This window comes from Miniopterus natalensis, chromosome 8 (assembly GCF_054644295.1).
Source record: "Miniopterus natalensis isolate mMinNat1 chromosome 8, mMinNat1.hap1, whole genome shotgun sequence".
Lineage (NCBI taxonomy): Eukaryota > Metazoa > Chordata > Mammalia > Chiroptera > Miniopteridae > Miniopterus > Miniopterus natalensis.
In genome coordinates this window covers 35007481-35020833 of record NC_142088.1, presented here as the reverse complement: position 1 = coordinate 35020833, position 13353 = coordinate 35007481, and the positions used below count along the sequence as shown (strand labels likewise).

The following is a 13353-nucleotide window of genomic DNA, read 5'->3' as shown; positions in this document are numbered from 1 at the left end:
TCCCCCCCCTTTCCCCCCCCCAGCTGCCTCCATTTCCTTAAGGAAGGGTTTTTTTCTCTCTCCCTCCCCCACACCGTAGCGGCGCGCGAGCGGGCCGGGCGGACGGCCGAGGTAAGGCGGCGGGGCCGGGGGGCCGCGTGGGGGGCGGCCGGGGCGGCGGCGGCGGCGGCGGTGGGGGAGGGGGCGGGGGCGGGCAGCTTTGTTCGCGCCGGGCGCCCGCACCGCCGGTGCCCGCGAGCCGCGGCGGGGCCGCGGGGCCGCTCGCATCACTTGGCGCCCGGCGCGGCGAGCGCTGCCCGCGGCCCCCGCGCGGCCCTCCCCACAAAGGGCCGCGGAGCTGCGTGGCCGCCGCCGCCGGCCGCGGCTCGCCTCCGCGGGCGCGGAAATTTGTTGCACTTCTTGGGGCTTTGTTTGTTTGTTTGTTTTTCCTCTGATTTTTTTTTTTCGTTATTTCGTACAAAATGTCGGTCCGTGATGTAAAAATTGAGCGAGGAACCTGGATGGCACTGGGAGCTTTGCAGAAGGTGCAGTTTGGATTCTGCTTTTCCCAGGGTGGCAGCTCGGCTCGGTCTTGGCCGGATGAATCTTCGCTGCTGGCCGTGGAAACGGCTGGAGCAGCTTGTTAGTTGATTTTTAAATTCCTAAGTGTTGTATTTAAAGGCTTACATGCACAGGGGAGGAATCGCCACCTTAAATAAGCATATGGGCGATTAGCAGGGTATGTTTTCCTCTCGGAAAGGGAATTTGGTAGCTTTGACCAGTGTCAGTGTGTAAATATTTAGACGTTATTAGTGACTTTTTAACATTTTTCAGCGAGATCTGTTATTTACAGTGTGTCATATGTTATTAATGCTCGTTGCCTAAGTTCCCTGGCAAATCTGTTTCATGCCTTCTGAGAAAGTAGACAATTGATAGATTGTCCAAGGGATGGAAAAAAATGTGAGTGGGTTTTCTAACTTGAGTCGGGTAAATCCCTGAACGCTGGCGTTGTGAGAGACACTTCACCTCCCCTGGAACCCTGCTGGACGTGTGATAAGTGGGAACACTTTTAAAGCGTTCTCATTACAATACGATTTGAGGTGACTATTAAGAGAAGAAAATGCTCTTGGCTTATTTCTTAAGACTTAACATTTCCTTTCTTTCCCCCCTTTCTTTTTAAAAGTTTTCCAAGTCCTAACTTCATCAAGATGTCCAGTGATAGGCAAAGGTCCGATGATGAGAGCCCCAGCACCAGCAGTGGTAGTTCAGATGCAGACCAGCGAGACCCAGCCGCTCCAGAGCCTGAAGAACAAGAAGAAAGAAAACCTTCTGCCACCCAGCAGAAGAAAAACACCAAACTCTCTAGCAAAACCACTGCTAAGTTATCCACTAGTGCTAAAAGGTAATGTGTAAGAGGAAGATGAAGCGCCTTGTCAGATTGTCTTCCACATGGTTGGACACTTTTGTTGGTTTTCCATCAGTTGCAGTAGTTCAAAAATATTTACTCGGTGGTCAGTTTTATTTGTACTTGAATGAGTTGTCATTCTTTAGGTGGTATATAAGCCACCTCTCTAGAATTATACTTTTAAGCAAACTTGTTCTGTACTTTGCTAACTTCAGTCAGTGTCCTTGAGTAGAGATTGGACTGACATTCTGACAGATTGTTTAAGAAGTTGGCAAGGAAAATTTGGTGAACCCAAATTAGCTGGTACATTGAGGATGTTCCTTTTTATGACTCATAGTCTTCCTTCTTCATGGAAATGGACACTTCTACAGATCAGCAGTGCCTCTCTTCATGAAACTTAATGATGAGAAACAATCATGTTTGCCAGAAATTTGTAAATTCAAGGCCTCAGCTATATTTGAAAGCAGATTTAAAAGCTGTGCTTCAAATCTGCTTTCCTTTTTCCAAACATAACTTTAAGTTATGCATCCCAGATATTACTTTTTGTAGTTAAATTATGGTTATGCCTCCGAATTCGTGTGAAGGCATATAAAACTGGTAAGTGCCATTTACAGTGTTAGGCGGCACTTGGTGATTGAAAACTTTCATTGTCCATGTGCCTTTTTGCTCTAAAACTTGTGGATATGCTTGACACTTTAATACTCAACAGCAGGACAAACATATTTTGTTGGGTATAAGTGAAAGATCATTTGTTTCCTGTTGATTTTTATTAGCTGTGATGGTGAAAATAATGTTCTGTCGAGTGGGACTCCATCAGTGGTAGTAGTGGAATATCCATGAATTGTAGTAATTATACATCAGATGTAGTATTAGTGTTGACATTTTGTTGATTTTTATTGATCACAATCAAAGGAAAAAGGAAATATAAAAACGGATCAAATATTGGCTTTTTGTAGTGATTCAGAAGTACTCTTATTTTTCTATGGTTTTTCATGTCTTGTATCAATAATTGGTAATAACTTGAGTATATTTTATTATATAACAGCAGTCTTCGGAATAATTTACAGTTTTTGCCAATTTGTTGTAATCTTAATGAGGACATTTTAAACATCTTAAGTTTTGAAAGCATTTTAAATCTGAATAAAATCAGTAACTGCTTTTCCCCCCACCCCTTTACTCAAAGCTATATATCTTCTTATCTCCTTTCTCCCCAAATTTATTAAATTTAAGTGCTGTACTTAAGATCAGGGAAAGCAGATAAGGTTAAATAATGCCAGAGTCCTTTGGAAGTTTTTCCCTGGTAGATACATTCGTAAATTTTAAACTTCTTTTTTTACAGATAAAATATTGTCAAAACTATTAATGTGTCAGAGCAGTAGCTTGTTAATTCTTGACGTTGGTAAAAGTGACCCGAAGTCATTGTCAGATATTCTAATGCTTTCCCTCCTCCCTGTTTGTCTCATTTGCATATAAGCTTGAAAAGAGAATTTCTTTGGTAAAAAGTGTTTTAAAATAGATTTTATATCCTTTACTGAGTGCTCGTGGAGGGCTATTTCTCAAAACAGGTGTAAATGTCTTACTTGTTTACAGTAGCAAGTGAGAAAAAAAGCTGCAAAGTTTCTGTGAAGGGATTTGGGTTATGCCTCTGAGAACAAAGAGGAAGCAGCCATGTTAGCATTACTGAAGGCAGAGCCAGCCTTGCACTTAGCTGCGTGGTGGTAGAGGGCAGTGTGACTCCCGGCGGCTCTGGAGACCATCTCCAACCCTTTTTGTCTGTTCTCGCTTCACTAACAGAATTCAGAAGGAGCTAGCTGAAATAACCCTCGACCCTCCTCCTAACTGCAGGTAAGAAACAGATTTTATTGATTTCATTTCAAATTGGGGGGGGGGAATCTCAGGAGATTGATGTATCGTCTTTGGATGTGTGTGCTGCTGAAGAGGCTACATTTGCTTCTTTTCAGCTTTTGTCAGTCAGTGGATTAAACAAACCTTTTTTTAGGGTGAATTAAATGAATTTGGGAGGAAAAAAATACTTTTTTGGCATGTGTTACACCTTTTGGGCTTTTGAATGTACTGATTTTATGCTTTCTACTGAGACTGGTGCGAACGGTGCTGATTTTTTTCTGTTGTAATGTTGCTGTAGAGTGTGTTTATTCAGAAGTGTATTGCAGAAACTTCTAAAATTTTGCTAAGCTTTGAAGTTACTGCTTGTGCGGAATCTGACCTTCCAAATGTAGAAATCCCTGAATGTGTTAGAAAATGTAAATGCAGTATATAGGAGTATGGTTGTTTCTGTTTGATTTATTAACTTGCCTTAAGGACAAATTTTATGTGCTAAGCTCATGGTTTTAGTTTTTTTCTAGACAATGTATTGTTGGAATTATTTACATTGTAATCAAATGTCCTAATTACTTGGAAAAATTCTTAGTAATTTAGGTACTTTAAATACGTTTATGAGAACCAGTAGATGAATTGGAAGTTGTGGGAAGAATTTATTTCAGTGAAACTCATGTAGAATAATTTAAGATTCTTGGTACATTAAAATAACTGGTTGATAATTTTTTCCCTGAAACAGTTTTTTTAATTCTGCTTAGTGCTCTGTTTTTCAGCAGTGACTTTATGGTTTCCAAAATTCATCAAACTTAAAAAAGTCTTGTAGATAGCTTGCATAGAGATATGGGCTCAAAAATTAGAGTGGCTGCTAGAAATAATGCAGCGTTTGGTTTGATGTGAAAATTTTCTTGTCTTACCTACATTTTTGCTGCAAGTTGTGTTCACTTGTGATGAAGAGACCTGTCTCTGAAGTCTGTTTGATATAATAGGGTAAAATCCAATTGCTTCCTACCATATGTGTTGACCAGATCCTCAGGCAGTCTCATCCTGATTTGTCCAGTGAATTAATTTTGCTCATATTTGTAATCAGCCATTTCAGTTCCAAAGAGAAACGTGAATGCAAACTAATTTTAAACATAGTGGTTTGTCAAATCTGAAAGTTATGACCTGCGCTGTCCATGATGTAGCCATTAGCCACTTGTGGCTGTTGACTACTTCAGTTTAGACCAAAGTGAGATATGCTGTAAATGTGAAATACACATTGGACTTTGAAAACTTAGTACAAAGAAAAGAATGTAGACTAATCTTACTTATTTTAAAAAAATTGTTACTACATATTAAAATGATAATATTTTGGATATATTGGGTTATATAAAATATGCTTTAAATTTAATTTTACTTTTTTTTTTACCATTTTAATGTGGTTATTAGAAAATTTAAAATTACATATGTGGCTTGTGTTATATTTCTATTGGACAGCATTGCTTTAGAGAATAAATAAATCTGAGTATTTTCAGGCTTCTAAATGGTGTCAAATCTTGTAGCCATTTAGGAGGGGGTCAAGTTAAATTTGCTCTTTGAAGAATCACTTAACTTGCAGAGTATATTTTGGTATTTCCTATTATAAAAGGTGTAAAGAGCTATCAGTTCAAAACTTTTGAATGTTTTAAATTTGCATGTAAGGTCAAACATTTTTAAAGGTTTCTGTTTATTTTCTGCAAATGACCCAAACTAGTGTACATGAATAAACCTAGAGAGCCCAGTAGACCTGTGTTGAATGCCTTTAGAGCAGTAACATAGCATTGCAGTTGCTGAAGAAATACGCTATACAGTTTAACCCGGGAATGGTTCCACAAGGTCACTGAGAATTATTTTAAGGAAGTAGAATCTTTCTAGGAGATAGAAAGTTAGCTTGTTTTTATTTTTCTCTTTGTATACCAGATTTCATGTTAGTCCATGAACGCTTCGCATTTAATGATTAGACTAGTGAAGTAGCAGACAGTGTGAACAGTAGCATGGAATACACCTTTGCTTTCCCTTGTCACAGCTTACGTTTACCATCAACTATTGCAATTGACATCTTTCAGTTCTTTAGCTCTGTATGCATTTCTTTGTGATGGCATGAGTGATTAAAGAAGAAACAGACAGAAAATAAGAGTCTTAAGTAAGGGACTGGGAGAATTTGTTTCTTACTAATTTGGGGACAGTTCTTCTCTCATATGCCTGACGTGTAAATATCCCGATACTTTTGTGTGTTTTATTATATCTTCAGATTCTTTTGGGTGGAATGTCTAGTTCTTGTCCTTGGAATATTGAGTGTTTAGTGGAGGCACTTTAGGATTTTTGACAGCTGAGTCCGAATTTGTATTGTATTTTTGCTCATGTCAGGTATGTGACAGATGCTGCTGTTCTTGTAATTCACAGGTGAATCAGTGAGAATTTTAGCTTTATGGTGATTATACAGTTTAAATTTCTTAACTTATGTTATTAAACATGGGTTTCTATATTAATAAATTCTAGAATATGTGAATTCATATTGATTGAAATCAATGAAACCTAATTCTTTTGGCTTGTGTAGTTAATTAGTCATAATTCCATTATGGTTTTGAATATGATTTTTACCAGCTTGTCAAAGTATGTGACAGATTTTATTGTTCCTCAGGGAAGAAATGAAAGTATATCTGTGTACATTTAGGAAAATGTTGAATGAAATACAGGAAAACTCAGCAAAATCAAAGTTATTCAGACTAGATTAAGATTTCTCTTAAATTGCTTTCTCTGTTTAATTAATAAAATATTCTTTAGTTATTATGTGGCTATGTCTAACAGTGTATGCACTCAGGGTGATCTTAGGATAGACTTAATTGTTGAATTATGTGTGTGGCTTTAAACTTGTTTGAACATATTTTGATAGTATTGATATTTATTTTCCTGATAGTATAAAAGTTTGATAAAATGTTATTTCCAGTGATTTGATGACATTTCAGTTTTTAGGTATTAGAGTGCCTTAGGCCAGAGCATCCCCAACATAATATTTTGTGGCCTCAGTTTATACTCTTTACGTACTATAATCTAGATTAGGGTATAAAATATTTAATGAGAATGAAGGGAAATTGTGTTATGGGTATTTCTTTATGTTTTTAGAGAAAGTTAATGACTAGAATTGTTGAGTGAGGTGCTTTTCAGACATTTATTTTCCACCCGTTTCCCAAAGTGTATTCTTGTCTTCTCAGTTACTGCTTGTACAAATGACAAAAGTATAGAAAGATGCTGGATCTTTAGCTCAACCTCTAATTTTTCCCATATATGAGAAAGTACAAATATACTTTCTTAAAATATTCTTTAATATGTTCAGATTGAATTTATGTTAAAGTAGGTATTCGGGAACATTGGTAAATAGTTTTTGGATGTGGGAAAGGTTTATTGGAAGGAGGTGTTACAGTATCAGGTCATAGTATTAATATGTTTACAGTGCAGAACCTGAAAGCAGGTACTATAATAACTTGCAAATTTTGCCAACTTCCTTCTTTTTAAAAATGATTAATAAAAGGAGCAATTAAGTTCTAAACCAGAAGTTGGCAACCCTAGATTTAGTCGTAAGCCTCTATCTGTGGATGAACTCCACCTCTTTTTGAGGATTATTACCGCTTTTCAGCATTTTCTAGGGTATACTAGATCTTAAAGAGTGATCTTCAGACAAGCAACATCTGCATTGTGAGTGAGATTGTTAGAATCTTGCCTCCCCATTGCAGAAGTACTGAATCAGAATTTGAATTTGAGCAGGATTCCCAGGTGAATTGTATGTATTATTAAGGTTTGAAAAGCACTGGACTGTCTGGGTTCATATCCCTGCTCTGGCACTTATTAGCTGTGTTTCCTTAGATAACTTATCGAATAGTTCTGTCTTTCAGTTTCCTTGGTTGTAAAATGGAGATTAAAATGATATTCCCTTTATAGGTTTGTTGTGAGGATCAGGTGAGTTAATATGTTTTAGTTTTGTAACAGTTATAAATTGGGTCAATAAAGTGGTCGCAGCAAGATTATAGTAGGAGAGACAGTTCTGCGGCTTGCCCTCACTCTTGCTTGCATTTTCTCCAAGTACATCAGCATCCTACTTTAGAAATAATTTCAGTTTACCAGTTCAGCACCTATTTATTAAGAACATATCAAGCAGTTGTTTATTTGATGTTAGTAAAAGCAGTTGCTTGGAACTTCAGTAAAAAAGAGAATGTAAAAATATTGGGTAAAGAGAAACAAATAGTATATCATACTCTTTAAAGGAATATGGATAAGGTTAATGATTCTTAGTTCAGTAGAGAATGCTTTTACTGTCAAGGAAATTATAATGGAAAATTTAAAAATAAGGGTGATGGTTGTTTTTCCTTTTAAATATTTCATTATAAGAATTAGTAGTTTTACTGAGAATGAGATTATATCAGTATTTGTAAAATTTAGATTCTGAATTGATGTAGTTTACTAGTTGCCTAAACATAGTATTCTTTCCTTGTCTTTGACCTAAGGAGGGATTTGGGAGCTTTTTCTAATTGGGGGATGAAGGCACATCATGATCAAAATAGCATGAAGTATTTTTATATAGCTTTGTTTCTTGCTTATACAGTACTATAGAGATTATAAACCCTCCCACAGATATAGATTCTTTTTCTCTTTTACTTATATACATTTAACTCTTGGTATTGTTTATATTAGTGTGAGCTATATTAATGCACTCTGTTTTATAAAGCAAAATTGTATCTTATGAATCATCCATTCCTTTTATTTTCAACTCTTCAGAAAAAAATCCTGGACTTGCCTTTTTATAAAAATTAAATTGTACCTGTAATTGGAAGCTTGATTTGTAAAATAGATATAGAACTACTCTCAGTGAAGGTATTTTCCATCGTACTCTACTGTGGTCATCTACCAATGGATAGTTCTTATTATTTTAATACTAATTAACTAAATTTTGGCATTAGCATAGACCTCAGAAATCAAGTGGATTTTTCTTGGCACTTGGACACTACTGATAATTTTAAATATTTTATTTTTCAGTAAGCTAATAGTTTGCTTCAACACAGTTGTAAATACATAATATGCTATATTAATGCTGCATACTATAATTATGTACTTGTTTGCCTTCTGCAAGAGTTAGCATTCCTTTGAAAGCGGGAATTCTTATATATTTTTGTATCTCTTGCTTCACAGTGCTTTTTGCATGTAAAGATTTGTTAATAAGTAAATTGAAGTCTGTCAAATTGACAGGAATAAAAATTTCAGGCAAAATAATGACTTCAGGGTGGAGAAAATCTATTAAATATCCCATATATTTTTTACTTTTTTCATAATTGTAATTTTTAATGTTATTCAAAAGTATTTAGCTACCTTTTTTAATAAAAGAAAATTGAAAATCACAGTAAGCCTAATTATTTCCCTCATATATGCCAGTGACAGAAGGATTCAGTACTGTTGTGACTAAAAACTTTTTCCAGAAGAATGATATGATTGAAAACTGTTCTTCTCCCTCAAAAGCCCATATTTTTATTAGGGATCTATTGAGTTTAATGACGATAATGTAATTAGAAAGTAGATGGAAACCGTGTGTGCATTTTCAGAAGTTAATATGGGTACTTTGCAGCTACATGCAAGATTCCCAAATTGTGTTCCTTTCTATAGGAAACCAATTGGTACCTCATTCCCTCCTTGAATGAGTGCTATAACAACAGATGGATATGTTTACTCATAAGAAACCCAACAAATCGTTCTTGCTTACATAGTGCAAGAATGCGAATGGAGAACTTGATCTGCCATTCTCATCTTCCCTACAAAATTGAGATTAAAAACAGGCAATAAACCTATTTGTAGACCTAGAGAAGTAGAAAATGTTTCTTATCTCTTCCCATACTGCTTTTGACAGGGAAGTATATTTGACATTTTGTTACAATTTGGAAGAAACATCTTTAAACTTCTGTTTCTTTTGCCTCTAGGTGAGTGGTTCTCTACTGGGGGCCATTTTTGCCTCCCTACTTGTGCCACGCCCAACCCATCCACAGTTGGCAATGCCTTAGAGACTTTTTTGCTTTTCATAACTGGAGAAAGAAGGGGGGCTGTTACTGACCTTTAGTGTGTAGAGGTTAGGGATGCTAAGTACCCTGTAGTGCCTAGGACAGTCTCTGACAACAAAGAATTATCTGGATTAAAATATTGGTAGCGCTGAGGTTGAGAAATCCTGCTATAGGTATTTATTCAGTTACCTTGCCTTTTGAATTTTGGCCTAGTTTGCTTTTTGCCATTTTCCTATTTTCTTAGTGATTCCTGCTTAATATATTCTCCTACACCTTCCTCAGAACTGGTGTCCTGACCTCCCACTACTCTTGTGCTATAGTTTATATTATATTATCTAATATATGTGTATGGTATTTTGTTGTGTGAACTCACAGAAGTGGCTATTTTGAGTACCTGCTAAATTATGGTCTATTGGGGCCAGAAATGCTTGCAGCAATATTTTTACTTCTTTTATGTTTTCTACTAGTTAATTATACCCCGACATAACCTAACTTTAGGCTGGTTGTGTCTGTGTTCTACTAGGAATATTGAAGTACCATCAAGGAGAATTACCATTAGAAAATCCTCAAAATTCAGTTTTACATTTCACATGGTTTTCAAATTTTTATCATTAAGACAGTACAGAGATTATTTGTTTCTGTTACTGTTATAAGTTCACAGTTCTTTATTTCAAACCCTTGGGGTCAGATGTGTTTCAGAATGCAGAAGTTTTCAGGTTTTAGAAAGGGAATATGCTATGCTTTTTGTTTTTTATGTAACACCCCCAGTGGGATCTGGGGCAGCACTCCATGATCAAACATACTCATATTTCCACACCAAAAATGTATGAGCATCCATAGTAAGTGGAACAAATAGAGACTGCAAGTAGTTTCAGGTTAGTTCATGTTTGGTGTTACTGCCAGATTATTTTGCTCCAAACTGATTTTTAAAAAGCCTTTGATTTTTTTCAGAGCTTTTGGGATTCCAGAATTGTGCATTAGCAGTTATGGTCCTGTACTACTTTTATTACAATGATAAATGACTACAGCTATTTTACTCATGGTGAAAGGGAGTTTTAAAGTCTTGCTGTGCTTTCCTTTCTTTTACCTGTTCCTGATAGCTGTTTTCAGTTTCTCAGTTCTTACTTTTGGATCATTGCTTCTTCTTGTTGTTGTACAATTTGTATGCTTAACTAGAAAAATATGTAGACTCTTTGATTTTAGAATTTTTTCCCCCTTTGAGGTAATATAAGTATCAGTTTCTTTTTCAGTTATTCTGTGTATATTGGATTACTTTTCCACTTCGCTATCAAATATTGTCTTTTAATCATTCCATTTTTTCTAGATATGCAGAAAGGAAGGTATCCTTTAATACTTAAACACAGGACTTGCCACTTTTATGTGTGCATTTTGTCTTAACAGCATTTGAGGCAATGTGGCTGTAAAAGGGTACACTAAATTTTGTTAGCTGTATTGCATTAACAAACTTAGAAGGCTTATAACATAAACATAAAACTTTATTTTTTTTGCTCATATGAAGTCCACTGTAAGTCCAGGAACTCTTCTGGGTAGCTTGCATGTGTTGACCTGGATCTTTGCTGCTTGCATCTTACAGCTCTGCCATTTGGAACATGTGTCCAGGCAAGCGAGCTGGAGGGTCATGTGCCAGCTTTTAAAGTGCTTTGGTCTGGAAGTAAGACAAGAATTAATCACATGGCCTCAACTGCAAGGTGGCTGGAAAATGTGGGGGAGCATATGGGGATTCATGAGAAATCAATTTCTCTGCCACAAAGGATATATACTTCCATGAATAGATGACTTTCACTGTCACTGCAGAAGTGGAAAGAGGAAATAATTGAGCACCAGCCGGACACTGTACTGGATTCCATAGTATAGTACCTGTTAATAAACTATCTTAATTTCCAAAACAACCCTGTGAAATAAGTATCATTCTTGTTTAGATTTCAAAACTGAATCTGAGAGTTGTTGAGAAAATTGCCAAATGTCACATATATATACAGCAGATCATGAAAGTAAGCACGTTTGCTTTTGTGCAGTGCTGCTTGAGAGATGTGGTAAAAGGATTCAGAGTTCATAATGGGTCTGGAGGTGCATGCTTAGTGTAAACAAGTGTATCTCATTTGTTTGCTTATAGTCTCTTGAAGGATCCAAAATACTGTTTTTGTGGGGGTTTTAGAACTTGGCAAGTATGGTGAGTTGGAGAAAAGGGAGCTTCCTTCTTTGTCTGCAAAGGGGGGTGCGAGGCTCTTTGTCTTCTTTTTTAAAAACTATTTAGAAGCATTTTCTTTTCAGGGAGCATGCGCCAACTTGCTATCTTTCCTGCCCTATTCTTTTCCTGTAGAAGAAGGTAAGGGATTGCATATGCTCATCATGGAAAAGGCAAATCTTTCTTCTTTGCCTTGTGGTTCTTTGTGTATGGCTTTCCTCTGGACTAAAGAATAACTTTAAATTTACGTCTACTTTTTTCTCTTGGGTATTGTGAAACAGCCCATGTTTATGAATTGCTTTGAAGTTGGGAAAAAATCTTCAGGTAAGAATTTTTAGCTTTATGGAGAAAAGCCCCAAATCACATAGGATTTTGCGAGAATTTTAGTACTGATTTCTTAGCAACATGTACACTTACTATTTTTTAATACTGGTACTACATCTGATTTTTCACAGAAATTTGGCATTATATTACATCCCTCTTAATTTTGTCTTGTTTTACAGAGTTTCTTTAAGTAGTGTTTTTTCTGTACATAAGTTATTCCTAGATATTAATATGGGGATTTGCTTTTTTTTTTTTTAAGAGTCTTTTTGAAAGAGGAGCTAGTTCACTTAGCATAATGTTTTTCTGGGTGACCTGCTATGCTTATATGGTTCATTTTAGATTGATGAAAGTAATGAGTTTTACAAATCACTCTGTGCCTCACATGTTGTCTAAATGCAATATAAAGTTAAATGTTAAAGCTTTGAAGTTTTTCCCTCTGTTAACATTTCATGAGTTTTAAAAGGGTGTATAGTTAAATAGCATAAGCTTGTTGTTAATGCCTGTTTTGGATGGTCCGCAGAAAGTGATTAACCTTAAGAATAAAAGCCATAGGGTCAGATTTCTAGGATCATTTAAATTTTTAAAAATGCCAGTTCCCTCAGTTTGGTCCTTGGTGTATATAATAATTGTTTTAATTTTATGGTTATTTGCAACAAACAAAACCTTGAAAGGAATTGCAGTAGTGCTGTGCTCATTCATTGTCCCAGGTTTAGATTGCCTGTTTTGGAGGGATTTGGATCATTTATGCCATACCAAAGTTTCTTTGCTGCTTCACTGTCCCAGAGCAAATATACTTTGTCATTCTGTTTAACTTCTTGCTTGTCTGGGGAAAAATAAAGACATCTCTAGCCTGAAATTGCTTTTGGGAGTATAGCTCCACATGTTTTGGTCTGAATGAAAGGCCTAGGGAAACATGAATTTTGTTACCTTTTTATTTTATTTTCCTTTACTTATAAATCATCATGATGATCCTCCCGTTACATCCATGCGTCTCACTTTTTATAAACACCATTCATTCCCTTTCTGAGGGTGGTTATTTGTAGTTCGTTTTGCCATTTACAATCTTATAGGTCCTTTACAAATGGATCATTTTTTCACATTAAATTTTAGTAGGTCAAGAATCCATTTATTCAGGGTCCCCTTAGAGAATCGATCGTAGAAGATTGTGACTACATATTTTTTATTGCTTCCTATTGCTTTCTGTAGTCTTCTCAATTTAAACAGAAGCAACAACAAAATATAGAGGGCACCATAAGGCCTTGGCTTTATGATTTTTTGTTTCACACTTGTTTCTAAGGGTATTGGTAATATTTGTTGGACTTGTGATGTATATGCTTGTAGTAATTTATCTGCTGTGATAATGAGGAACTGGGAAATCTTGCCTTTTGAAGGGTTCAGACACAAACTTAGATGTGTGTGATCTATGTGGAATTCACTGGCAGTTGTAACTAGTGTACCTTTAGATTTTCTTTATTTTATTTACACCAGTGTCTGTTTAAAAATTTAAAAGACATTGCTATTGTATTCTCCCAGATGCTTAATATCCC

General features: G+C 36.1%; 1 protein-coding gene across 1 annotated transcript in view; it reads left to right on the top strand.

Annotated features, from left to right (window-relative positions):
* The first annotated feature begins 398 nt into the window (after window positions 1-398).
* The window catches only part of UBE2E3 (ubiquitin conjugating enzyme E2 E3), a 69037-nt gene continuing 56082 nt past the window's right edge, over window positions 399-13353 (top strand). Inside the window, exons 1-3 of the mRNA XM_016211201.2 lie at window positions 399-524; window positions 1163-1381; window positions 3179-3229. Of these exons, the coding sequence (XP_016066687.1) occupies window positions 1188-1381; window positions 3179-3229 (245 nt within the window). The 5' untranslated portion in view covers window positions 399-524; window positions 1163-1187. The remainder of the gene's footprint in view (window positions 525-1162; window positions 1382-3178; window positions 3230-13353) is intronic.